The sequence below is a fragment of the Phodopus roborovskii genome, unplaced genomic scaffold (assembly GCF_943737965.1).
Source record: "Phodopus roborovskii unplaced genomic scaffold, PHOROB, whole genome shotgun sequence".
Lineage (NCBI taxonomy): Eukaryota > Metazoa > Chordata > Mammalia > Rodentia > Cricetidae > Phodopus > Phodopus roborovskii.
Window position 1 is genome coordinate 58300393 of NW_026126407.1, and position 27104 is coordinate 58327496.

The following is a 27104-nucleotide window of genomic DNA, read 5'->3' on the forward strand; positions in this document are numbered from 1 at the left end:
AGACAAACAGTAATATCTGCGTATACCTGGTTTTCATCATGAACCCCTATGCTTGGAGTCACTGTTCCTGCCCAGCTTGTATGCTTCCTGTGGTCTGCCATACTCCTGCTTCTTGCTAAAACAGTGCTAGCCACACCAGGGTATCTGCTGTTACCAACTGGAAAAATAAATGAGTAAATCTGATGACAACTTCAAGAGTCAGTCATGAGGGACTAGTTGTGACTGCAGGGGCCAGAGACACTTCTCAGGAAAGGCACTTCTGTTACAGGAAGAGTGGGAACATGGCTACACAATCTACCACAGCTGGCATTTGTGGGAATGATTTACCCCTTTGATTGGACATATTTGCTTTCATCTAGTCTCAGAAAATTTATGAAGCCATAACCACTTCCATTATCTTCGGCTAATTGCTTGAGGTACATCAATTCACTGATATCCAACTTTGCAGGCATAAATATCACTCATGTGGTGATGCGACCCACACTGCTAACAGATCAAGCTTAATCAGGTTCTACCAGTTTTCAAATTATACAAGTTATTAAATAAGATTCATTTAATTTTGCATCTAAAAGCTACAGCTAAATATCCACACAGAAATTCCAGTTACTACTGATTTATACAAAGTCCCTTTTCCCCTTCCACCAACCCGGACTGGCCCTGGGCCACACAGCCAAGCAGGTGCATAGCTACTCAGAGCGCCATGCCTCTTTTGACTTTTTATCTTGTGACAGAACCTCACTAAGTTGCTTGGGCTAGCCTGGAACTCACTCAGTAGCCTAAGAAAACCCTGGATTTCCAATCCTCTTGCTTCAGCCCACTGGGTGGTTGAGTTTACAGAGACCTGCACCACCAGGACTGGCTTAATACAAACTTTCTTCACAAAAATATCAACAGATTACAACAGCAGTAATTCTGTATAGTATTAAGACAGTAAATATGGAAATGAATAATGAAGTTTTATACAAATCAAACAATATACAGTAAACAGAACCTGCAATGGCTTCCCAGTGAATTAAGGAAGCATAAGGTGAACACAGACTCTGAAACACAAGAGAGCCTCTAAGTATTGGGAGTCTGAGAAATACACTCCACAGCAGCTTTAGCAGTTAAACTTCCATTTTCCAGCCTCTCATTATTTTGCTCATTTCCCATTCTGATCACTTGACCAATTACCTGATAACTGAACTCCTTCAGGATCAAGTTCCCTTATAGGACCTCATTTAGCTGCAGAAAATAGGCCAATGAAAGAGGTGGAATGTTCTAACTCCAGAGAATGAGAGTAGAAATAGCATAGAAGAGATGTAAATTCTCCAGCTAGCTAAGCGGGAGCTAGAAGGCATTAGCTTTGTCTACTCCATGTTGCTGTGCCAGGGCTTCTTCGGGATTAGGTGTTTCCATCTACTGGCTCAAAAAAAAAGTCCCAAGGAAGGGTGCAAGGGTGGAGGGGCCAGTGCAGGTCTGCTGTGGCGGAGGTAGTCCGGCACCTCTGAGCAGCCTGCCACCTGTTCTTGCCTAAAGGCTTCCAGGTATGGTCTGCTGAGTCAAGGGTCCCCAGGAGGGGGCAGAAATTAGGAACCAGATCACAAGCATATCTGCTCCTAGGACCTTGGGAGCTTCCATCACTCTGAGTCACAGAGCCAGCTATGTGTTAGGGTTCTCCAGAGACAAACAGGAGCTACACAGAATATCAGCAGAGCAGGTTCATTATGGGAACTGGCTCATGTTTACTGAGGTCAAAAATTCATGCCTAGCTGCCCTTGAGGCTGGTGGTGTGAACTGCTAGCCTGAGGCCCAGGAGCAGTCATATCTAAGGAGATGGTCTCAGCTCAAAGAAGAGGCAAATTGGCCCTTCTACCACCTTGTTTTTACAGTGGCCTCTGCATTGAATGCCACCTGTTCACACTGGTGGGGTCAGGTCAATCCTCAATCCAGACTCAAATGCCTATCACTTCTAGAGACACCCTTGTAGACAGAAGCAGAAGGATTTTAGACTTAGAGCAAAGGATCACCAGCCTATAATTCACACCACCAGAGGAACTAGGATACAAGGTGCATTCTAAGAAATTCATATAAAGTCCCTCACAGAAGCAGGAAGGGACAAGTGGCCCAGAGCACAGGGGAAGTGGGGGGGGGACAGTGAATGGAGAGAGAAGTAGGAGAAAGAGAGGGGGAGGAGAGGAAAACACATGTGACTAGGAAGATTGAGTCTGGGTAGGAATAGAGAGAGAGACAGAAAGAGAGAGAACATAAAAGAGGGAGCCAATATTGGTTTGAAGATAAAATTGAACACAAAGAAAGGTCTAGAGACCTACAAGACTGCCGCCAACTAACAATTTGAGCATCCGTGGAAAGGCTACCATAAATGCCCTTCCCGGATAGTGAGATCAACATCTAACTTATCCATGGAGCCTTCATCTAATACCTGTTGGAAACAGAAACAAACACCCATATCTAAACACTGAGTCGAACTAGAACCCAGATGCAGATGGAGAGGACAAGACCAGGCTGCAGAAACACATAGAGACAGCTGACCTGAACAAGGAGTAACTAAAGGGCCTCAGACTGATAGCTGGGAAGCCAGCATGGGACTGACTCAGGCCCCCCAAATATGGGTCTCAGCCAGAAGGACTGAGCAGTCTAAGGGACCTCAGACAGTGGAGCCAGGTGCACAAAAGGACCTTGGGAACACATCCCCCATGGAGGGATAACTGCCTTAACCTAGAGACAGGAGAAAAGCCCTAGTCCCTACTTCGAATGACCTGTCAGATCTACATGACCCCAACTGGATGGCATTGCCCTACATATGGATTTGGGGTGGGGGGATGGGAGGGGAGGGTGGTTAGGGTGCATGTGAGGGGGCAGAGAGGATAAAAGGGAGGGAAGAAGGGAGGGAAGGAAGGAGGGAGGGAGGGACAGAGGGTGAGAGGGAGGGAAGGAGAGGGAACTGGGATCGACATGTAAAATAATAAATTAAATAAATAAAAAAAAATATTGAGAAAGCCCCGCTCATCCGCCATCCCCAAGCCTGGTGATGTTTTGACTAAGCCATCACACCCTCGCAAGCAAATAAATCCCTTTTTGTCTCTGTATATGAAACTGTACTGTAAATTGTCTTTAAATCTAGGCATTTCTTGGGGTAGACACATAAAAATAAAAATGTAAGGCTAATTACAGAGTGGAGGAAACAGATGTGAAGTAACTGAGTTTTTCTTTTTAAGGAGCAGGCCCATTTTATGATGGATGCAGGGCTTCCATGCAGTGGAAACTTTCTGAGATGTGGTGTACAGCACAGCAGCCTAACCACCTGTGTCACAGGGACCGAGGCTGTCGGTTACACGAAAGGGATCACATGGAAGGAAGTGTTGGTCAGTCCTGTCCCCAAGGAAGCACAAAGCGGAAAGGCTGCTGAAGGTACAGGGGCACAGCCGAGGATCTTCTGTAGCACTATTCAGATGACCTCTCACCCTTGATTATCTCAAGGACATTATCTCAACAGGTATGACCAGGAGAGAAGGCTGACAGCTGGGCAACTCCCATCCGAGGACCTGAAGTGTGACACTGTCTATATACAGCAACACAGAAGGATTGTTCAGACACTTGCAACGGGAAGAAATGAACCACAGAACAATGTGTTCAATGTGATTGTGTTCAGACTTCAGAAAAGGTTGTTGCACATATACATACTAGGAACTACAGTGACTCCATGTCAAGAAATTGAAGGTTTCAATCTTTGCAGACAGCCTAGTCACACATTGCTCACACAACTTAGAAAGTGAATGAAAGACCCAGATCTATTCTACCTTGAATCCTTTGAGAGTAAAGTGTGTGTGGGGGGGGGGGGGGGGAGGATACTATGTCTCTCCACAGTTTCACCCATTTCATTCACTGGCAGCAGAAACATCTAGAACACAATACAGAATAGGCACAGAGTATGGATTTCACAAATTAAATTTCATCTATTGTAGAAATTTATAGTAGGGTGCCTACCATGTGCAGCTAACACAAGCTCATCTGACATAAATTCCCTCCCTTAACCCCACACACTCTTCACATGCACACTGCCCTTTAGGACCTTAGAACTAAGCTTTGGGGAAGGTGAACTTCATGATGTTGTGGGGCTAAGATAAGGCCCCTTGCTGGCCAGAGCCTTAATCCTGGCTTTTGTTTTAAAATTATGCCTCTGAGGCTTTGCTTATCAGAGTCTGTCTTGTACCAGAATTTTGTTCATATGTTTTTCTGCTTGGCCTGAGAAAAATGAACGTCAACCTCTTGAACTGTGTAAGCAACAGAAAGACAAATGGCTCCATTCCTTGCCTAAAGCCCAGCATACCAACACATTCATGTTTGCTCAATGCCTTCCTTTCTCAACTTACTCTTTCTTCACAAAAGCAGAAGTTGTCAAGTGGGGGAAAGTGTCTGGATGCTTATTGGGCTCTGACAACTTTTATCTGGACTTTAGCTCATCCCTTTGCATCTAGTTTACCACAAAGGCTACCAAGCCAGAAGAAAAATTGCTTTTCTGGCCTTTTACCAGAAGGAAAAACACAATCTCATTTATTAGTATCTCTAATTCACATTCCCATCCCTTAATACCTGGCCCCTCAATGGCCCTCTCCAGCCATTTCTGCTAAGTCTAGTCCTTTTCTACCTTGAAGACTTTTCCATTTAAGTAGCTTACTCTCACTCACAAATACCTTCTCCTATAATTTGTCCCAGTCATCTCTGGAATTAGCTCCAGTTTCACACTGTGGCCCTTTGGTCCCAACAGAAATGGTCCTAAAAATTCAACCCTTAAGGGTCATTTAAACCTTGAAATTAATATGTGTTTGCCATGTAAAAGATGTAGGGAAATTAATTTGGGGAATCACAAAACAAGAAAGAAGCCTTTGTTTCCCAGAGACAGGAACAAAGGCCAGAGAAAAGCCACAGGACAATAGGCTTTGAAGATGCATAACAAGCCAAGAAATGCATGCAGCTTCTTGATGGGAGGCTTCTGAGCACAACCCTGCAGATTCATATTGTACTTGACGCCTCCACATCTGTCTGAGTGAGTGTGCGCTGTTTCAGCAGAAGATGAATGATGTAAGCACAGGCTTGCCTCAACTCACTAGAAACTCAAGCATGCCACAGTTGCTCAGGCAGGGGTAACATTCAAGAACTCTTCCAGGACATTTTATATAAGGGAAGAATTGACCTGTGCTGTTCGTTTCATGGAGTTACAGATGTCAATATATACATGGATAAACACATGTGTCAGTAACACTCAAGAGGCTCACTGCAATCTTGATCCATAATTATACCATCATGTTCCGACTGGTCATCCACATAGTACTACTCGACTCTAACAAGGCTCCTGGGGACACTTTCAGTGGGTCGATGACTCAGTGTCAGCAGAGCCTACAAAAGTCACCCTGGGCTTTTAAGAGCTAAAGGACTAGAAATCAATGGTCTCAGTAGCATGTACAAGATCTTAATTTGCCATTTTTAATGTGGCTAATCTCACAGAGAAGCTATAATAGAAAACAAAAAACTGCAAAGGCACCTGTAAAATGAAGACATGCTTGTCCAAAACCAAGCTGGACCCCATCACATATGCATAAACTCTCAGCTCTGCAAAAGGACTTAGTCTCTCATTTCCACTATTATACCCACAGGGATCAGTGCTGTAATTGGCACTTACTGTGCACTCAATGAATAGCTATGGATGAATGAATGTTACAATGGATAGTTATAATGAAAAAGCATATTAGTATTTTCACTAAAAAATTCATTATTTGGGAAGTTCTTCTGCTTCATTTTGAGTTAATATCCATTTGACCCAAGATACTATTTATATTAGAATTAAAAGCATGCCTCCTGATTTTATTGGCTTATTAATATATGCATTTGGTCATTAACAATGTGCTAAGCAGTCAAAGCAAATAATTATTCTTCTAGTCAGCCCTGGCACATGTGCTAAATGAGCGAAGCAACTTACTGCCTATTAAAAAGTTGTAACTAGCTTTAAAACATCCTGTTTAATCTCAGACAAATATTCAAAAATATTCAAAATATTCAAAAAGTCCTCTATCTGTCTCAGCTAAAAGCCCTCAAACAGTCCAAATCTTCAGAGGAGATTTTAAGTTCTGATCCAGTCACCTTGTATAATATATATATGTTCAGAAATATGCAGGCTCATATTTTAAGATCATCTGACCAATGGTTAGGGCTGATCATAAAAATGTATCTTTTCATTTATGTGTGTTGCATATATTGTACTTAAGAAGCAATGTAATTGCAAGGCTTTTATTTCACATCTGATTTTTAAATGTGACTGAATATATTAACATAATTCAGAACAAGTTGGTAAACATCCATGAGAACATGTTATATAATTCCAGAGAGCCTCATGATATCCTGAAGCCACTGAACAGAAAAATGCTAATTTTGTATCTATGTATCAATAATATGTATCGATGTTCAAGGGTCAATAGAAGCAGACCTTTGCCCACCATGTGGGACTGAGCAACAGCACCAAGCTGATGTCACGTGGGGCCCCTTCATCATGAGGACACCAGCTAACTGCAAAGCAGACCATTCAGAAACAGCAATTGTGTGCTGATCAATGAACCTTAGTTTGCCTATAGCTATTGTTTCTGTTGTAAGTTCTATAAACCTAGAACTCCCTAGGTTTATAGCTACTATAAATAAATAAAGTTAACTAAGAGGAGAGCATAGTGGAGAGATGGAGAGATCAAATTCAGATAACAACTTCTGAGCCCCTGGATCCAGCTACACCTAAGCAACAACACACATGGGAAAAATAAAAGTGCAAAAGCAAAAAGAGTAGGGTTAGAAGGGTGGCTCTGTGGTTAAGAGTGCTTTGTGCTCTTGCAAAGGACCTAGGTTCAATTTCTAGAACCCACATTGTATCTCACAAAAGTCTGGCACTCCAGTTTGAGGGGATCTGATGCCTTTTCTGGTTTGTGCAGGTACCTCGCACATGGTGCACATACATACACAAAGGTAAAACACCCATACACATAAAATAAGAATTTAAAAAGAGAGACAACCCAAGAAGGGACCAGATTACTGTTACAGATTAGAGTTACAAATTACAAAAAGTGGTGTTTACAAGTGGTAATGTCTGTCATTGGAAACGTTGCAAGGTGACATAGGGGTGTGTTTTCCTACTAAACTTGGATCAACAGAATTGTCACTGGGCCTAATTACTGTGATTAATCTTACCAAGTTCTAAATATAAAGTGAGCATGCATTTCCTGATATACAAAGATACCACAACCACCTTGAAAAGTAAGAACAATAGCAAACAGAGATGTCTTCAGAGGAAAATCTACTTTTCCTGCCTATATTTGGTCAGGATTAGCTAAAGAAGAAAAGATGCCTCTTGACATCCCAAGGCTTACCTGGCATGGCATGGATGAGGTCCCCACAAAGAACAAAGAATTTGGGTTTGGGGCTCAGCTTGTTGACGGCCTCAACAGCTTTCTCAGTGAGACGGATCTCCTGCTCCCACTCATCGCCACCATTGCCACAATCCCCAGTGGACCAGGCCTTCATCAGCCCAAATTGGGGGTCTGCACCTTGGATGAAGTAAAATGGGCCTCTCCATTCCATTTCCTTTTCTAAGACAAAAAAATAAGTAGGAGAGGGGGTGATAGAAAATCTGTCAGTGAAGGTGTCCAGGCTACCATGCAAGTGGAAACAATATTTTTCTTAAGTTAAGTAGGTCATTTTGATAAGGTGCTGTCCAAACATACCATTTTTCTGTTACTGTCTAGAGGATTTTGATTTACACCAATTATGCTGGAGACCTGGTGATTGCCAAAGGCCACTGGAAATGACGTGGATTGCTATAGCCATGTACCCAAGCTGTTTGTTTAAAAGCTAGACATCCAAAATGAGCCAGAGACTACAATGGAACACAGTGCAGAGATATTAATGTTCAGTAATAGTGTTCTAATTGGAATTGAAAATACCCTAAACCAATGCTGCCAGAGTGTTATATTTAAATTACTAGGTAAAGTGCTTACGAATCTTTTCTTCCAGACTTAATGGCACCATTTATGCTGTTTTGGGGGAATGTAACAGAATTTTAATTATAAAACTTGGCGTTCAAAGCTCTGGCTATCTGGTGGGAGATGCAGTGCCAGGAATAAAGTCTTGAAATATTGAGATGAGTAAATCAATGTGAAAGACAAAAAAAAAAAAAAAAAAAAAAAAAAAAAAAAAAAAAAAAAAGAAAAAGAAAGAAAAATATCAATGCTAAATTTCAAAGACAGTATAAATTGGGTATCAGCACACTGTGAGAATGAATATGGGAACTTTATTTTTTCCAGTTTAAATGGGATAGAAGTGACCACCCCCCAAAAAAAGAAAGAAAAAGCCACATGTGCACCCACTCATGTGAGCACACACTCACTCACACACACACACACACACACACACATACACACAAGAGCACACACAGAGTTGTTATACATACAAATGGTGAAATAATTACCACAATCAAACAAATTAACATATCTACCATGTCAACCTTTATGTGGGGGTGGTGAGAAAAATTAGTATCTATCGTTAGCAAATTTCAAGAATATAACATATTATAAAGTCACCAAACCCGCAGAACAAAGGATACCCACTAGTACTTCATCTGTATCATGGCTGTTAAATCTATCCACAACCAACCTGAGCTCATTGTAAGCAATTGGTGTCTGGGTCTCTGGTGTGCATTTCACTGTGTAGGACAGAGAACAAGCTCTACTTGAAGGATTGAACTCATATACACTCAGTCCTTACTGTGTGTGATAGAAAACCAAGGTAGTCCCCAAAGGTATTTCCTGGTAGCATTCACATCCTTAGTAACCTTGAGTATGGACTGCACCTGCTTCCAATAAACAGAATACAGTTAACCACCTGTCCCTTCAGATACAGGCTGGAAGATGACAGTGATCCTCCTCCCTCTCCTTCTCTTGCTCCACAGTCAAAAGCTGTCACATCAAGCTGGTACAGTGGTGCATGCCTTTAATCTCAGTGCTCAGAAGGCAGACACATTCCAGGTCAGCCAGGGGCTACACAGAGAGATTGTGTCTCAGAAGAAAACAAAAGCTATCATATACTAAACTGCCCTGTGGAGTAGCCAACATGGCAAGGGACAGAAGGAAGAGCCAGGTCAACCTCCCAGAAAGAACTGCATCTTGACAGTGGCCATGTGTGTGGAGCAGGAAGAGAGATGTCCATTACTGAACTTCGGATAGGAGAACCCAGCAATGATGTACCCGGATCCCCAAAGGGGGCTCTGACAATACAGCCTTGCTGCATCACACGGCTGAATTTCAGGGTGATTTGTTGGTGGCAATAGATAACTACAAATCAGGCTGGAGACAAAGAGTCAAGGGGAGAGACTTTTCCTCAAGAGCCAAATACATTTCATAAAAATAAATAAATAAATAAATAAATAAACAAACAAATAAAATTTAAAAAACCCTACTAGATGCTGCTCTGTAGTTTAAAGTTAACTGTTAGTAACATTTTCCTATTATTTTAATAGCAACCTTTGTATGCCGCTGATGGCTTTTAGCTATGTTCTGATTTCTGAGGCCCTCTGCAGAGCTATTTAAAACATAAATTAACCAGAAGTAGACCCTGGAGGTGTGTGACACCCAAGGTCACAGAGTAAATCAACCTGCTGATACAGTCTGGAAAGTTTCCTGCAGCAAACACTTTAACAAGTGGTTTCCCATGACAAAGAGCCAAGAGCCTCAAAAAGTCAATAGTCCTTGGAGCTATTAAGATAAATCTTTCATTACATATTTACTTAGTAAAAAGTTAGAGTGTCAATTTTATGATGATGAAGCACAAAATAAACAGATACAAATTGCTGGTTCAAAAATACAGCTTTCACCACATAGGGGAAAAAAGAGTTTATTCTGGAGTCAAATATGAGACAATGTGATCATGTCCCAGGACACAGATTCAGGTGACTTCAAATTCCATTTCCAACATGGAAATAGTTTCATAAAGCTTTTTAATTTTTGTCGGTTTTCCTTCCTTAAAGATTTTATTTATTTATTTATTTATTTATTTATTTATTTATTTATTTATTATGTATCTAGGGTTCTGCCTGCATATGTTCCTGCAAGCCAGAAGGGGGCACCAGATCTTGTTATAGATAGTTATGAGCCACCATGTGGTTGCTGGGAATTGAACTCAGGACCTCTGCAAAAGCTCAGGACCTCTGCAAGAGCAGTCAGTGCTCTTAACCTCTGAGCCATTTCTCCAGCTCTCATGAAGCTTTTGAATAAAAGAACAAAGGAAATCATAAATCAAGACAGTCTTCAAAAACATCAGGTGGGCAGTCACAGAATAGCTCAGTTATAGGATTGCGACACTATGTGATGACATTCTAAGCCTTTTCACTGCTAGGAGCTATTGCTTTGTTTGCACTGTCTAAATGACTTAACTAACAGCCACAAAGATATGAGGCCATATATACAGGAAAGCAGTACGTGACTCCTAAATGGGCTGAAAATGGCCCAAGGTAATTTGGCTCTGGACTTGCAATATTGCAAACTAGTCAATTAATCAGCCTTTGTAGTCAAAGCTTTCCAGACTGTCTCATTCACAGATAAAGCAAATGACAGTTCTGCACATTTAATAGTCACTTACTGTATTTACCTAGTAGGACAGCTGTGGCTCAGGGTGCTGCACTTGCAAAACATCTTTTAGGGTTTTGCTCGGGGGCTAATGGTCTTTAGTATCAACTTAATGTGAATCAAGGCCAAGCAGTCAACAGCACGGTGATGTGTAGATAAAGTTTCTGTCCCTCCTGGTCCTGCAGCCATTTAGTCCCAAGTAAATACACAGAGGATTATATTAATTATAAACTGTTTGCTGGTGGCTCAGGCTTCTTATTGGCTAGCTCTCTCTTGATTATTAACTCATTTATACTAATCTATGTATCTCCATGTGGTTTTGGCTTACTGGAGAATGCCCAGTAACCTATCTTTCTGGTAGCTATAGGGCATCTCCCTGGCAGCTCTCTTTCTCTGCCTTCTTCTTTCCAGCATTCTCCTTGTCTGGTAGCCCCACCTATACTTTCTGCATGGCTACTGGCCAGACAGTGTTTTATTACATAGATTCACAGTGATATATGCCTACATTTCATTTCTCAGAGATGTGGCCTTCTCAAAGGATGTGTGTCAAGGGGTAGGGGACCTTAAGGTCTCCTATGCTCAAGCTACACCCAGTGTCACAGTTCACTTCTTGTTGCCTGTGGATCAAGATGTAGACTCGCAGCTCCTTCTCCAGCACCATGTCTGCCTGCATGCTACCATGTCCCACCATGATAATAATGAACTGAACCTCTGAACTGTAAGCTGCCACCCCAAATAAATATTTTCCTTTATGAGAGTTGCCATGGTTATGTTGTCTCTACACAGCAACTGAAACCCTCAGAAGTAGTTAGCTGTTTTTGACTCTTTACTCTTTGGGGGACCCACCACCCAGCTCCCAAATAAATATAGGGAGAATTATTATTTCTTATAAATGCCTGGTATAGCTTGGCTTATTTCTAGTGGCCTTTCTTAATTTAAATTATCCCATCTACCTTTTGTCTCTGGGCTTTTCCCTTTTTTTCCTTCTGTATATCTTACTTTCACTCTTACCCTGTGGCTGGCTGTGTGGCTACAAGGCTTGTCCTTTCTTTTCTCACTTCTTGATCTTTCTTGTTTTCCTTCTATCTATTCTCTCTGTCCACCAGCCCCACCTATCCTTTTTCTGCCTAGCTATTGCTGTTCAGTTCTTTATTAGACCAATCAGGTGTTTTAGACAGGCAAAATAACACAACTTTACAGAGTTAAATACAACATGAAGGAATGGAACACATCTATGCATCATTAAACAAATGTTCTGCAGCATATACAAATGTAACTCATTTCTTTCTTTTTTTCTTTTCTTTCTTTTTTTTTTTTTTTTTTTTGCAGATTTTTCTGAGGCAGGCAAATCTCTGTATGTCTCTCTCTCTCTTTCTTTCTTCTCTTTCCCCTCTTTCTTCCCTTCCCCATTCTCTTCCCTCAATAAAACATCCTTCCCATGTTAAAAGAAATTTCTACAACACTAAGATAGCAAAACACACACACACACACACACACACACACACACACACACACACACACACACACACAAAGTTTATAGGCCAGCCAACACCAAGGACACAGGATCATCATCCCATAGGCAAGGGATTCCAGGAGGCAGGATCGGGAGGCATTGTTGAGTCAGCCATACACACTAATATAAAGGTCTGGACTAGGTGATGGCACACACCTGTAACCCTGCACTGGGATAAAGTATTCAAGGTTAGCTTCAGCTATATAGAGAGTTCAAGGCTAGCCTAGACTATATAAGACCTTATCTCAAACCAAACCAAACCAAACAACAAACAAAAGACCCAGGCCTGGCTGCTCATGCACTTTGCTCAGTTAACTTCAAGTTCACTACTGACTTTCTAGTACTGAACAGAATAAAGCCCATCCATAGGAAGCTAAAACGTTTAGTAACAGAAGCTACCTGAGTTATGATAAATTTCTAAAAATTGACTAACCAGTTTTTTATTAAACAAAGGTGCAGTGCTGAGATAGCAAGTATTTTTAGGACTGGAATTCAAGGTCACACAGCTAATACCTTCTGCCCAAGAGCCCTTGAGTATCTCTGGCTAGAGAGATCCATAAACCTGGCTCCCCAAAAGTGGTTGATCTCCATGTAGACATTTGGTCTCCAAAAAGTTTTCTTCAAATGTAGTGATTCAGTAAATGAGATAAATGTATAAAATAAACCTGGCAAGGCCCAGCACTGTTTCCCAGTAGTCTGTGGTGCCCACAGTTCCTGCCAACAGCACAGGGCTGACTCAGGGTACGACTGTTGCCCATACACCCAGCTTCTGAGGCTGTTAATTGGTGATCTCCTCCAGACATGCCAAATTCAAGGTCTGGCTAGCAGATGTGTTCTGTTAGACCCACACACTGTTTACAAAATTTGAAATCTGTTGCTGGATATATGTATGTATGTATGTATGTATGTATGTATGTATGTATGTATGTATATCTGGCCTCACTATGCTCATATGACACATGTCAAAGATTGGCTGCAACTGTGAGATCTTTCTACATACCCCTGAACTTGCTCTAGCTCACAGAGAGCCAATTCACCACCTGTCTCCCATCTATGGAAACCTTTCTATTTTGCTCAAGGTGAGAAAGAGGAGACCCAAATGACATACAAGGTGTAAAAGCAGATTCAAGTGTCCTGCCCACCCCATTTGTGATCAGGTGGTCATACAGCTGGGATTACGCAGAAGTCACAAGCCAATGCCTCATGGTTGCCACCAATTTCTAAATCACACTTTTAATTAAAAAAATATTTTTTAAAGAAAAAGTTTTGCCTTATCAACCCAATTCATCTGTTGCTCACAGAGTTACAAGGCTAAGTCTGATTTCTGCTGCCTGATAAAGAGACTATCATGGCAACCAACTTGCAAAATTAAGGGATTAATAGTGGATCTCAGGTGATAATAAACTAGTCACAGAAAAAGCCTGAGATTTTCCAGCTGTTTAAGCAAGTACACATCACCTTGGCACAGGGACAAATCTTAAAAGCCTGCAAGAATTCATACACTACCTCCTCTTATGTCTTCCTGTGAGAGTGTTTATGTGCTAAATTCTGTGAAGACAGACCTTCAAACTGAAGTTCTCTCTACAGTCTGTACTTCCAGTATCACAAAATAAATGTCTTCTTGGACCCATTTCTGTAAATGTATTTCCTCTTGCTCACTTTTATTACCATTTGAGTATATCTGTCAATTGTTAGTGGAAGCTTTTAATATATTCTTAAAATTAAAAACATCATAGATTCTTTTGCTATTGCCTACTAGTCACTGACTATAATAAATGCAGTCTCCAAAGGAAATAAATCACTGTTCTCATCTCATGACTAGGAAAAGGCTAAGGAGTATCACAGTGTCATTAATGCCTGATGTTATAATATGTATACACTCACAATATGCACTTAAAAAGAGCCCCAAGTAAGTAAAGGTAAACTACAATAATAAACACATGTCTCAATTTTTACAAAGGGGGAAAAAATCACACTTTCTTAATTATGATTTCTATTGCTGTGAAGAGACACCATGACTGCAGCAATTCTTATAAAGGAGAACATTTAATTGGAACAGGCAGAAGGAAGTGAATGTGACACTGGGCATGGTTTGAACTTCTGAGACCTCAAAGTCTGCCCCAGGTGACACACTTCCTCCAACAAGGCCATACCTACTCTAACCAGGGCCACACCTCCTGATAGTGCCACTCCCTATGAACCTATGGAGCCATTTTCTTTCAAACCACCACACTTTCTAAATAGAGTTTGGTTAATCACAGAACAAAGGAGTCAGATCAAAAGGCCTCAGTCAGAACTACTTCACATCATTAAAGGGTACAATGATTTAAGAATTTGCGGTGTTGGCTCCTGTTAATTTAGCACAAAATAACACATGAGTAGACAACTGAAGAATTAACTTTAAAATGAGCAGAGCACAGTAGGTAGATTAACTTTTCTGCAAATGCTCAAATATAATTTATGCATTTCACTTGCAGTTCACATACTTTATTCATCCTGCTCCTCTGCAAGGTACCCTAAGCTCTGCCACTATCACCTCCAGTCTCAGTCTACAGATCTTGGGATCATGTCTCTGAGTTCACACAGCCAGCCAAGCTGCAATATTCCTTTTCTACAACAGGACCACATGTTCCTGTCCTGTACCATGTGTCACCTCTCCACTGCTCCAACTGGAACAGGGCTTCAAGAACATCTACAGTCTACCCAGGACAGCCACTGTGCTGTTCCAAAACCTTCCCCCATCGCTCCCTGCACCACAGTGAGAGTTACTGCTCTGACTCATAGCAGGCTCATATCTGCTTCCCGCTCCAAAACACATGTGTCATTCAGGCCTGTCTTGAGGCTGGCATGTAGCAAACACATGATGACAGCAAGGAAGAGTGGAGATGGCACTGGGCACTGGCTCATTCTGACACTGGGGGACTGGGATGAGGTGGAGGCTTTTTCAGCTGTATCTTAGACCGGGTGAATGTAGACATTTTAACATCCATGCCATTGGATGGTTTTTGGATGTCACAGTGGGAACTGAGTGGTTGTATTAGTTACTGTTGTTGGTGTTGTGATAAACCCCCTGACAAAAATGACTTAAGGAAAGAAGGGTTTATTTGGGATCACTGAGGGCATAATTCATCATGACAGGGGGTCACAGTGGCAGGATCTTGAGGCAGCTGGTCACATCTACACCTGGGAAGCAGATGGTAACAATTGTTATTGTTCAGCTTAATTTCTCATTGTTATTCAGTTACTCCAGACCATGGAATGGTACTTTCCACAGATAGGATATGTCTTCCGTCTCAATCTTGTTACTACCTCCTAGGCATGTCTGTGGTGATTCTAGGTCTTTTTAAGTTGCTAATCAATCTTAGCTATCATAGAGGAGCTACTAGAACACAGGAGGTAAGAGGTAGGCATACTGCCAACATCCACTACACAGGCCAGACCCACTCTATGGCAGCCAATGATGGCATGATGTGGAGGCTGAGAAACCTTGCTCAGGACATTCCATGGAACTCCTCCAAGATGGCCTCCTCTCAGACCCACACTTCCCATCCCTCTAAGCGCTTCTTTCCACACTTTCAACTCTACCTTGGGAAGCCCAGCTGCTATCTCCACAGAGCCTGCCATTACCCAGGAAAGCAGAGGCCACTCTGGCTCCCTTCTTTCATTCAAACACACAGGAGCTGAGCATGACAGTGCACACCTGTAACCCCAGCCAGCGTACAGAAAGGCTGAGGCAGGAGGGCCATGAGTCCACACAGTAAGACTGTCTCAAAAGAAGGTGAACACCTTATACTGTGGACATGCCTTTGTGGTGTGGGCCACGTGTAATTCTAGACATTCAACCATAGACAATGCAGGCAGGTCCTATTTTCTGAGGCCTTCCAGAACAGTGGGGAAGGTGGACAGAATGAGGCTGTTATTTGATACATCCTTGTTAGAATCTTAGGAGTAATTAGGAGAGTCACAAGACTGACTAGCAGGATACTGGTAGAGACATACTCCTGGGTGAGATAAGGCAAAGGACCACAAAGCTAGAACAGGAAGCTGGGATGAAACTGTACATGACCTACCCTTACCTGTCCCTTATAGTCCAGAATCTGAATTTTAAGAATTCATGCCCTGATCCATTTCTATTTCACTAAAAATTCAAGCTCCTTACCCTCTTTGGCATTCAGTCTCCTCATCTGCAGAGAATGAAGAAAGGCAACTCTTCATGGACAATTAGTTAACACATCCAAAACATTTGAACGAGGCTCAGAATAAATGGTCCAAAGTAAGCTACCTATACTTACCATTCAGAGTCACCATGATTTCTGTCTTAGTAGAGACAGGCTTCTGGAGTTTGGCCCATGTCTCTGTCTCCAGGAAAACAGCTGGTGACATTTTAGAATAACCATCTGCAATCTTTGTCCCAACACCCTTACCTTTCCCATACCATGAATATTGTTTTGGTTACAAAACAGCAAAGACAGGAAAGCCTTGTAGCTGCCTGGAGGCTGTTAGGCTAAAGAGCAAATGCCAGCAAAATACAATTTTTTGCAGTTCCTCCCGGCAGCAATCTGCATGGTAAATTGCAATCTAAATGTCTTCAGCAAAACCCTTTTTCTTCTCAGGGGACTAATCTTATTTTAGTGGGCAAAAAGTTGCTAAACAATATTCACTACTCTGGGACTCTTTCTAGTCTAGCAATAGTCTCATCATAAAATGTCCAGGCTGGATGTGGCAGACGATGGCATCCTGCCATAATGCTTCTTCAGGGTCTAGGCACTGGTGGCAACTATAAGAGTACAGGGTTCCTCTTCAGGATGGTGGGGATCTACAGTTGACTGCACTGTCAGCTACACAACTCTGTTCATGTGATAGAAGGCACAAGCCATGCACATGAAAGGGTAAGCTATCCAGTATGCAAAAAGCAATTTTAAAGTGTCCTTTGGGAACTGACTCTTCTCCCCAAAGGATTAACCATAACAGTCTTCCTCAAAACTGCTAAATCAATTGCCTAAGGTACCAGGGTAAATTTATCCTATTTTTAGTTCAAATGCATTAAGAACAACACAACAAAAATATTTTGAGACACAAAGACTTTGGACTCAAGGCTTGGCAGCACACTTACCACCCAAGACTGAAGACCTGCCAAACCCTTGGGAGACAAGACAACAGGTAGGCCAGGATTTATTGGCCAGATGGCTCTTAGCATCACTGACTTTGGCCAACTTGTTTTGGACAAGTTACAGAATAGTAAGACATCTCCATAACCTTCTTGTGACATTTTGGGGGTATTTGTTTTGAGTAGATGTTGGCTAAACCTTTGCTCTATGTCCCTATTTGCCTACCAAGACACAGGCAGCTGCTAACTCACTGGAGCTTGGGGCAGACACGGAAGTGGTGTCTCCTCTGGGCAGATGTAGTCTTGTGGTGCCAGGCTAGTAAACCAAACCTTGAGAGCGGAAAGAAGGTAAGCATTCTTCCAGCTATCAAGTGGGAAGACTTCTCCCACAGATGCTTCTGGTAAATGCACACTACACAGCTGTCCAGTGTGGTCCTGAGGAATACCAGTGGTTTTTCTAATACCTTGGTTTCATTTTTGTCATGTCAGACAGAAACACACAGAGGATCCATCCATTTATACATTATCACATGACTGCTGAACGTGCTTGACCATTAATCACTGTCCAAATCTGGACAGGAATCATTCACAGTCTGGAGGGAGGAAAGAAGAGCAGAGTCGTAAGAAGAAAGTGTGTTCTGAACTGTCCTAAGTGTCATCAAGGACAAGAAAGGGTTAGTATTGGGGACCTAATTTATAAGAGATAATCAACAGGCTTCTTCACCTACAATGTCAAGAATACATAAGGGAGAAAGAGAGACAGAGAAAACCTAGTCTGGGTATGATAGATCCCAAACTTATTTGAGGCAATCATCTTGGGGCTAGTGGTGTAGCCCCTGGAAAAGTACTTGCCTAGAATGTGGGAAGCCATGAATTTCACCCCAGTACTGCAAACAACATCAACAAAACAAAACAAGTAAAGAATACCCAACATTTCCCAAAGTGGTTACTCAGGAGACTACAATGTCAAGAGTGGATGCAAAAAAATTCTGGTACTGTTCAAGTGTGAGCTGAAGGTGGCCAGGGTCCTTGTGGTGGCAACTGGGTAGATGAAGAATGGTAGATGAAGTCAGTGCACCCTCAAGACCAGGGATAATGTGCATAAGAAGAGACAGACAATGCAAAGACCACTAAGATCTCTCAGCTTCAGCTGAACTGGAAATGCCGGGGTGAGAGAGTAGCCTGGATGGATAGAAACCTTGCTCTGTTCCAGTGTCGCTTGTCATTAAAGCAAAGGTCTCTAGACTTGCCTGTTCACTAGAGTAAAAACCTATATCATGAAATGCCTTGGTTCCCCTTGTATAGGAAGTCAGCACAAACCAGCCAATGTGTATTTGATCACAGCTGTGCCTTAAGGCAGATCAACCAAGCTCTGTCCCATGTTGTAAATGAAGACAAGTGACATTGGCATATATTTTCTTGTCTTTCAGAAGGCTACACAGAGTGTGGTCACTTATTAACCTGTACATCAGACTTGGTTGGGGGGCAGAAGGCCAGGTGTTCCTAAGCTGCTGGGTCTGCCATTGCCCCAGCCCTGCATCAATGCCCCTTCCTCCCTGGGGCATGCAGCAAAGTTCAGATGTGGGCAGTGCACAGATGTAAAACTTGTCTGTTAGCCTTCTTTGATAAGATGTCATAGGATGCCTGGAAGGGAAGACTTCTGCAGAAGACAGTGTCATTCAGAGGCCAGCTAGTGGTTCAGGCCTTGGTGGCACTCCACCCTCCTGTGCTCTGTATAATTCTGCACCTGGCCCCAGTGGGGCTTGCTTTGACTTGTCCCCAGTCTGTGGATGCTAATGCTTATTTTTTATTTTATTTATTTATTTACTTACTTTTCTTATTTTACATATCGATCCCAGTTCTCTCTCCATCCCTCCCTCCCTCTCTGCCACCCTCCCATGCCCCCGACCACCCTCCCATCCCCCCTACTCCACAATGTAGGGTGATGCCTTCCTGGAGGGGGTCATCTAAATCTGTCAAGTCACTTGGAGTAGGGACTAGGCCCTCCCTCCTGCCTCTAGGTTATGGGAGTGTCCCTCCATGGGGAATGTGCTCCCAAAGTCCTTTTGTGCACCAGGGATACAAAATCCAACACCCCTTCATGATAAAGATCTTGGAGGGATCGGAGATAACAGGATATACCTAAACATAATAAAAGCAATATACACCAAACCAACAGCCAACATCAAACTAAATGGAGAGAAACTCAATGCAATTCCTCTAAAATCAGGAAAAAGACAAGGTTGTCAACTCTTTCCATAGCTCTTCATTATTGTACTTGAAAATCTAGCTAGAGGAATAAGACAACAAAAGGAGATCAAGGGGATACAAATTGGAAAGGAAGAAGTCAAACTTTCACTATTTGCAGATGATATGATAGCTTACATAAGTGACCTGTAAAACTCTACCAGGGAACTCCTACAGCTGATAAACACATTCAGCAAAGTGTCAGGGTACAAGATTAATTAAAAAAAAAAAAAATCAGTAGCCCTACTATAAAAGGGCTGAGAAAGAAATCAGAGAAACATCACCTTTTACACTCACCACAAACAACATAAAAAATCTTTGGGTAATGCTAACCAATAAGTGAAAGACCTATATAGTAAGAACTTTGAGGCTTTAAAGAGAGAAATAAGAAGATATCAGAAAATGGAAAGATCTCCCATGCTTTTGGATAGGTAGGTTCAACATAGTAAAAATGGCAATCTTTCCAAAAGCAATTTACAGATTCAATGCAATCCCCATCAAAGTCCCAGATAAATTCTTCACAGACCTTGAGAGAACAACAGTCAACTTTATACAGATAAACAAAAGACCCAGGATATCCAAAACAACCCTGTACAATAAAGTAACTTCCAGAGGCATCACCATCCCTGACTTCAAGCTCTATAGAGTCCTGAAAACAGCTTAGTATTGGCACAAAAATAGGTAAACCAATGGAATCAAATTGAAAACTCTGATATTAACCCACACACCTATGAACACCTGATTTTTTACAAAAATGCTAAAATTATACAATGGAAAAAAGAAAGCATCTTCAACAAATGATGTTGGCATAACTGGATACTGGTGTGTAGAAAACTGCAGATAGATCCTTACCTATCACCATGCACAAAACTGAAGTCCAAATGGATCAAAGACCTCAACATAAGCCCAGCCATACTAAATCTCTTAGAAGAGAAAGTGGGAGGTACCCTTGTATGAATTGGTACAGAAGTCGGCTTCTTGTACATAACACCAGTAGCACAAACACTGAGATCGACAATTAATAAATGGGACCTCCTGAAACTGAAAAGCTTCTGTAAGGCACAGGACACAGTTGACAAGATCAAACAGCAGCCCACAGAGTGGGGAAAGATCTCCACCAACCTCACATCTGATAGAGGGCTAATCTCCAAAATATACGAACAACTCAAGAAGCTAGTTACCAAAACACTAAATAATCCAATTAAAAAGTGGGGTACAGAACTAAATAGAGATTCTCATAGAGGAATCTAAAATGGCTAAAAGACTCTTAGGAAAAGTGCTCAACATCCTTAGCCATTAGGGAAATACAAACCAAAACAACTCTGAGATATCATCTCACTCCTGTCTGAATTGCTAAAATCAAAACCACCAAAGACAGTTTATGCTGGAGAGGATGTGGAGAAAGGGAAACACTCCTCCACTGCTGGTGGGAGTGCAAACTTGTACAGCCACTTTGGAAATCAGTATGGCCATTCCTCAGGAAAATGGGGATCAGTCTACCACAAGATGCAGAAATTCCACTCTCAGGCATATACCCAAAAGATGCACATTCATACAACAAGGACATCTGTTCAATTATATTCATGACAACATTATTTGTAATAGCCAGAAACTGAAAGCAACCTAAATGCCTCAACTGAAGAATGGAAGGAGAAAATATGGTACATTTACACAATGGAGTACTACTCAGTGGAAAAAAAAAGCAATGGAACCTTGAAATCTGCAGGCAAAGGATGGGACTACAAGAAACCATACTGAGTTATGTGACCTAGTCACAAAAAAAGACAAATATGATCCTTCATCTAGTAGTCGATGGAAGCAGAAGACACAGCTAAACACTGAATTCCTGGAATCCAGTTGCAGAGAGGAAAGAGTGATGAGCAACGGGGTCAAATCCAGGCTGGAGAAACCCACATAAAACAGCTGACCTGAACAAGGGGGAGCTCATGTACCCCAGTCTGATAGCTGGGAAACCAGCACAGGACTGACCCAGACCCCATGAATGTGGGTGTTGGTTAGAAGCACTGGACAGTCTATGGGGCCTCTGCTAGTGAATCAGTATTTATCTCTATTATATGAATGGACTTTGGGAGTCCATTCCATAAAGAGGGATACTCCCTTAGCCTAGACACATAGAGGAGGGCCTAGGCCCTACTCCAAATGATATGACAGACTTTTAAGATTCCCCATGGAAGTCCTCGCTCACCCTCCCTGGGGAGCAGAAACGGGATGGGATGTGGTTGGGGTGGCAGGGGTGGTGGGAAGGTTGAGGGAAGTGGAATTGACATGTAAAACAAGCTTGTTTCAGATTTAAATAAAAAATATAAACAAACAAACAAAACCACAACCAGGTGTGATGGTACATATCAATAATCCCAGCACTTGGAAGACTAGGCAGGGAGCTCATTAGTTCCAGAACAGCTTGGGCTAGAACATATTTCAAATAAACAAGCAAAATAATTCTGTTAGAAATTAGTGTTTTGAAAAGTGTGACCTTTTACACACATAAATGTGCACTGATCACTGGATTCCTAAACTGGTTGTTACAATGAGGAAGTGGGAAAGGGCTGACACCCTAATCATAGGAACTTCCTTTAGCCAATTAAATTTAGTTCAGTTAGTTGATCAAAGCAAAACAAAACAAAGATGTCTTGTGAGTAGGCAGCTCTTAGACCCAGCAGGTTCTGAGAACTCCAGCATCAGTCCAGGTAGCAATTAACTGAGTAGCGTAAAGCAGAAGTGAAGACTAGGAAGCAATTTAACTGGCTTCAGCATAGTCAGTCCAACAGTCACTGAGCTGCAGCTCACCTAGTTAATAGCTTATTGCTCAGTTATCACTGCAGGGTCTTCTACAACCAGCCCAAGTTCCACCACTGTGATTACATTCTGTATTGATTTAGGCTGTTGGGCCAAGTCCGTTCATTCCCACAGCTTTTATTGAACAGAACCCTCTTCAAATAAGAAATAACTAATTCGTTCTAAATGAAAAGGCACAACTGGAGCTCTCACTTCATCTTCTGCCCTGTTACAACTGCTTAAACTTGATTACTTCCACTGAGAATCCACTTATTGTCTGCAGTGAGAGGATTTACAGGAAGGACCAAGAAATGTTCCAAATTTACAAAGATAATCACTTCCTACAAGGCAGCTGCAGAGGTACAAAATGTCCAGGAAAATGATAAACAAATTCTTTAAAAATCATTACTTTTTCTTTTATTTCTGTGCATACCTATGGGTTTACCTGTGCGAGTGTATACTACATTGATCGGAACTAGGAGACAAGGAGGAAAGAAGAAGGAGTAAGGAGGAGTCAAGATGGAGAGACAGGAGAGAACAGAACGGCAGCCCCCCCCCCCGCTCTCTGGTAAGATAAGACCACGTGGAAATACATAGATTAACAGAAATGGGTTAATAATTAAGACAGAGCTAGCCAATAAGAAACTAGTACCTGGTCAACAGCATTATATTTAATACAGAGTCTCCATGTATTAATTGGGGCTGGCGCAGCAGCGGGACAAGACCAGCAGTGGGAGGAAAAACCCTGTGGAATGCAGAAAAGGTTGCCAGATCCCTTTGGCCATAAGCCATCTGACCTGGCTGTTGGGAATTGAGGCCAAGTCCTCTAACAGAATAGGAAGTATTCTTAAATGTTGAGACATCTCCCCAGATCCCCAAACAATCTTTTAAAGGAAGTTACCCAAGGAGGTAAAAATATCTGATGGGGGTGTTCAGAAAAAAATAAATTTAGTACTTCAGAACAAATTAAATAGAATTTTATTACATTTATTATTTGCTTTGTGTGGGTGTTGGTGTATACATGCCACAGCACACAGAAGACAATCTATGAGAGTTGGTCTTCTACCATGTGAGCTCTCAAAATCAAAGTGGCAAACACCTTTATCCTCTGAGCCATCTTACTGACCCTTAAGTACTATTTTTAAAAGCACCTCTGTCCTGGTTTCTACCTTTCAAAATTCCTTCAGAACAGATGGAGTAAATCTCTGAGAAGACAGTTACATGTAGAAAAAGTCCTAATTAGGATATGTGTCAAGGAACTATAGTTATCAATTCTCCTAATTGAAATGAGTGTCTGAACAGGACTTAGGAACATAAACTTGCTCAGGTGAGATATTTACATTTTATTTCCTATAAACCTCATCAGCAGAACAGAGCAGATTTTGTTAACAGGACAGTAGAAACTAAGTCTCTCTTACCAAATGCCCAGAGAAACAGGAATACTGTCACTCAGGTAAATCACCTCTTCATTTGGGGGAATGGAGGGCTAATTTGGGACTATGAGCACAGTGTAAAGTAGGGACAGTTGCTTGAGTTATCTGAACTCCTTGGATGGTTGTGTGACATCTGTCTCTACAGACTTAGGTCTTGACTTCCCACAATGGCCTAGGGAGCACCAGTGAATCAGCAGCTCAGTTTACATTCACATACATTTCTGTGGCATCTGACACTACTGCCTTCCTGCTGAACGAAGCCTTCCTGCCTCGATTGGTGCCAAGATTGGCTGCTGGTTTTTCCAGAATTTCTGGCTATTTCTGCTTTTGGATCTTTGATGTGTGCTACATTTGCCTGAATAGTAAACACACTACAGACAACACACAGGCACCACCCACTGGGGTACACTGTCCCCCTTCACAATAATGCATCCAAATCTTTTAGCAAAGAACCCCATCCCTACTCTCTAAAACTTGCAGTGTTCAGAGTTCCAGTTGATATCTCAAATCCACTTTCTGATGCCAATCAATGTCCCCCACCTCCCCCCACCCCCCTGCCAGCCCAGCCATCAAGCATGGCCAAGTACTTACAATCCTGACTCCTCCCACTGCAGTGGCCACAGAGTGCCAGGGATTACTATTGTGTGCCACAGCTTTGTGCCTAGATTTGGAGCCTGAGGGTGGGAAATTTGTCACCCTTCTTCTATACTCCACAATTTACTAGAGAATATAAAGGAGACATGCCAAGTGACTCTCAGACTTAAAAGAACTATAGCAGGAAACTCTGCTGTCTGCTGAAGGGAACATGGATGGATACAACCCTCTGGAAGGTAATGTGATGACTCCTGGTAAATCTGGGAGTGATCACACCTAGAACCCACACTCTTGCTCCTGAAGAAATTCTCCCATGTGTCTACAGAAGGCTTATTACAACATTGTTAACAAGAAGGAAAAGCAAATAACCAAATGGTCATTGTACCAGTCAGGACCAAGAAAGAAATAGTTAACATACTAAAATTAGGAAAATTCTGGGGTCATCTTTGAAGGGATTATTTGGGATGGGTTGAATGTAAAGAAACTAGAAGGGAAGTTTAGCCACCAAAAGATGGAGCTACTGTCACTCAGATGCCACAATCTATAAAAAGTGTCTGGTGGTTTAAAGAGAGAGAGAGAGAGAGAGAGAGAGAGAGAGAGAGAGAGAGAGAGATTGCTGAGGAGAGAAGCAGGGCACACAGGGGAGCAGGAATACAACCTGCAAAAGGGAATCCTGGAAGGGTATCAAATGCAGGAATAAATGTGCTGGTGTTTTGTTTTCCCTTCACCCAGATACCCTGTGGGAGCTTCCCATCAGCTGAGTCTCTTCCTTGCCCAGCTCTCAAGACTTTCTGAAGTCTAGGGCAAAGAATTCACTGTTGCTTGTCCATAGCAGCCACTCTCCTAGAGCACTGTGGAAAACTTGGAGATGGAAAGAGGGAAGAAATACACCAGGTTGGAGAAGGCTCAGCACATCCATTAAGAAAATGTACAACCCATAGAATACTGCCCACGAGGAAATAAGGAGAACTACTTACAGTAATATGAATGGATCTCAAAAAACAACCAAAATCAAGACACATTAAAAATTGTAGAAAAATGGTACCATAGTGGATTGCACTTTTCCCAGTCAACCACAAGTGGATATTTGACTGTGCACTCCTGAAGAACCTTGAATTGTAAAGAGGGAAAAGAACCAAAGACCTACGAGAGAATTGGAAGACTGATCTACTTTGGCTAGGCAACTAGAAGTACGACCAAAAATGAAGTTGAAAATAGGATGTGAAGGATGAGAAGGCGCCAGACTTCACAGTCTCACCAGGGGCCGTGAGAGCAGAGAAGAGCAGGTGCCAAGGCCCTCCAGGGTTTGGAACCAGCCTGCTTCTTTTTTCAGATCAGTTCATGAAAACTGGAAGCAAGAAAGGACTGCAAGAGTCAAGAGGGGTGAACTTTCCTGTGGGTCTAAGCTAAGTACCTGAGAGGGATCAATCCCAAAGACCCAAACAAAACAGAGGGGACAAGAAACCAATCATGCTCCCTCTGAGTAGCTCAAGGCTAGCACATGTTCCACCCTAGGTTACAAAAATAGCCTCAATGTGTTAACATTCCCTTTGAGGATAATACCAAAGTCCAAGAAAGTTAGTAGGACCCAGATTGCCCTCCCTCTCTACTGTTAAACAGCCGGAATTGTGGGGCATAAAATACAATTTTAAAAGTCACAACCTCTGACAGGCAACCAACCCTTGTCAGGTGCCTTCATAAGCTCGCAGGGTCCAGTTCTACGGGTGAGGAAGCCAAAGAAGTCTGAAAATAGTTCCCATGGCAAAGCCAAGGCAGTTATCCACTTCTCTGCCATCTCCACCCGACTTCCGTTTCTTTTTTTCTTTCCCTTTTTTTTTTTTGCTTGCAAGGTCAGGGCAAGGCCAGTGAAGAACCCAGCACTGGCAGGAAGCTGCAACTCTTACAGAGGTCGCCCGGTGCCAGTGCAACCGGCGAAGGGGTCCGGCTGGAAGTGTGCGCCATGACCGGAAGGTAGCCTGCGCGGAGGGTTCCGCAGCTCTGCAGTCCCCCTTCCCGGGCGAAGAGCCAAGCAGTACCTGAGGAAAACGCGTCCAGGGTCCTGCCCCGGGCTCTGTGGAAAACATCCCCCACCTCCGCAGATGACATGGCTGGCGACTTTTCTGGCCTTGCGTGGGCACGTTCTGTGGGAGGAGAGAGCGACTCACACTGCCCCGCAGCCCCGCCGGAACAGTTTGTGGAACCTGCCCTCAGTGTCCAGAGAGACGGGCGGGGCGGGGCCGTTCGGGTGTGGCTAGTGCTGCCTGGGCGGGACACCGGGCTTGCTGCCCAGATGGGATCGACCCATGCGCCTGGTTAGGGTACCACTGCACAGGAGCAGACTGGGTGTTGAGGCTTTGAGACTTGGGGATTGAAAACAACAATAACAAAAAAAAAAAAAAAAAAAAAAAAAGAAAGAAAGAGGCTTAGTATACTTATTTACTAACGCTGTTACCTTTTAAATATTGTTTCTCTAAAATTCCATTTCTATTTGATGCCTTAACTTTTAAGCTGCAATCCTTCCAAAATGCCCACCATAATCTCAGGGGACTTTAAGGCATCTTGACTGCCTGAGCATTGCCACTGTTACTATGTCACTGTTTTCTCTTGGCAGTGTTCCTGGTGTCTGCAGTGGATAATTTTATGTCTACTTTTTTGGGCCATAGGGTCAGGACACCTGGTCGAACATCACTCTTCTGGACATTTCTTCCTTCCTTTTTGTTTTTTTTTTGTTTCGAGACAGGGTTTCACTGTCTAGCTCC

At 42.5% G+C, this 27104-nt stretch overlaps 1 protein-coding gene across 1 annotated transcript in view; it reads right to left on the minus strand.

Annotated features, from left to right (window-relative positions):
• The window catches only part of Cpped1 (calcineurin like phosphoesterase domain containing 1), a 119449-nt gene extending 92888 nt beyond the window's left edge, over positions 1 to 26561 (minus strand). Inside the window, 2 exon segments of the mRNA XM_051181449.1 lie at positions 7407 to 7625; positions 26382 to 26561. Of these exon segments, the coding sequence (XP_051037406.1) occupies positions 7407 to 7625; positions 26382 to 26451 (289 nt within the window). The 5' untranslated portion in view covers positions 26452 to 26561.
• Between the last annotated feature and the right edge of the window lie 543 nt (positions 26562 to 27104).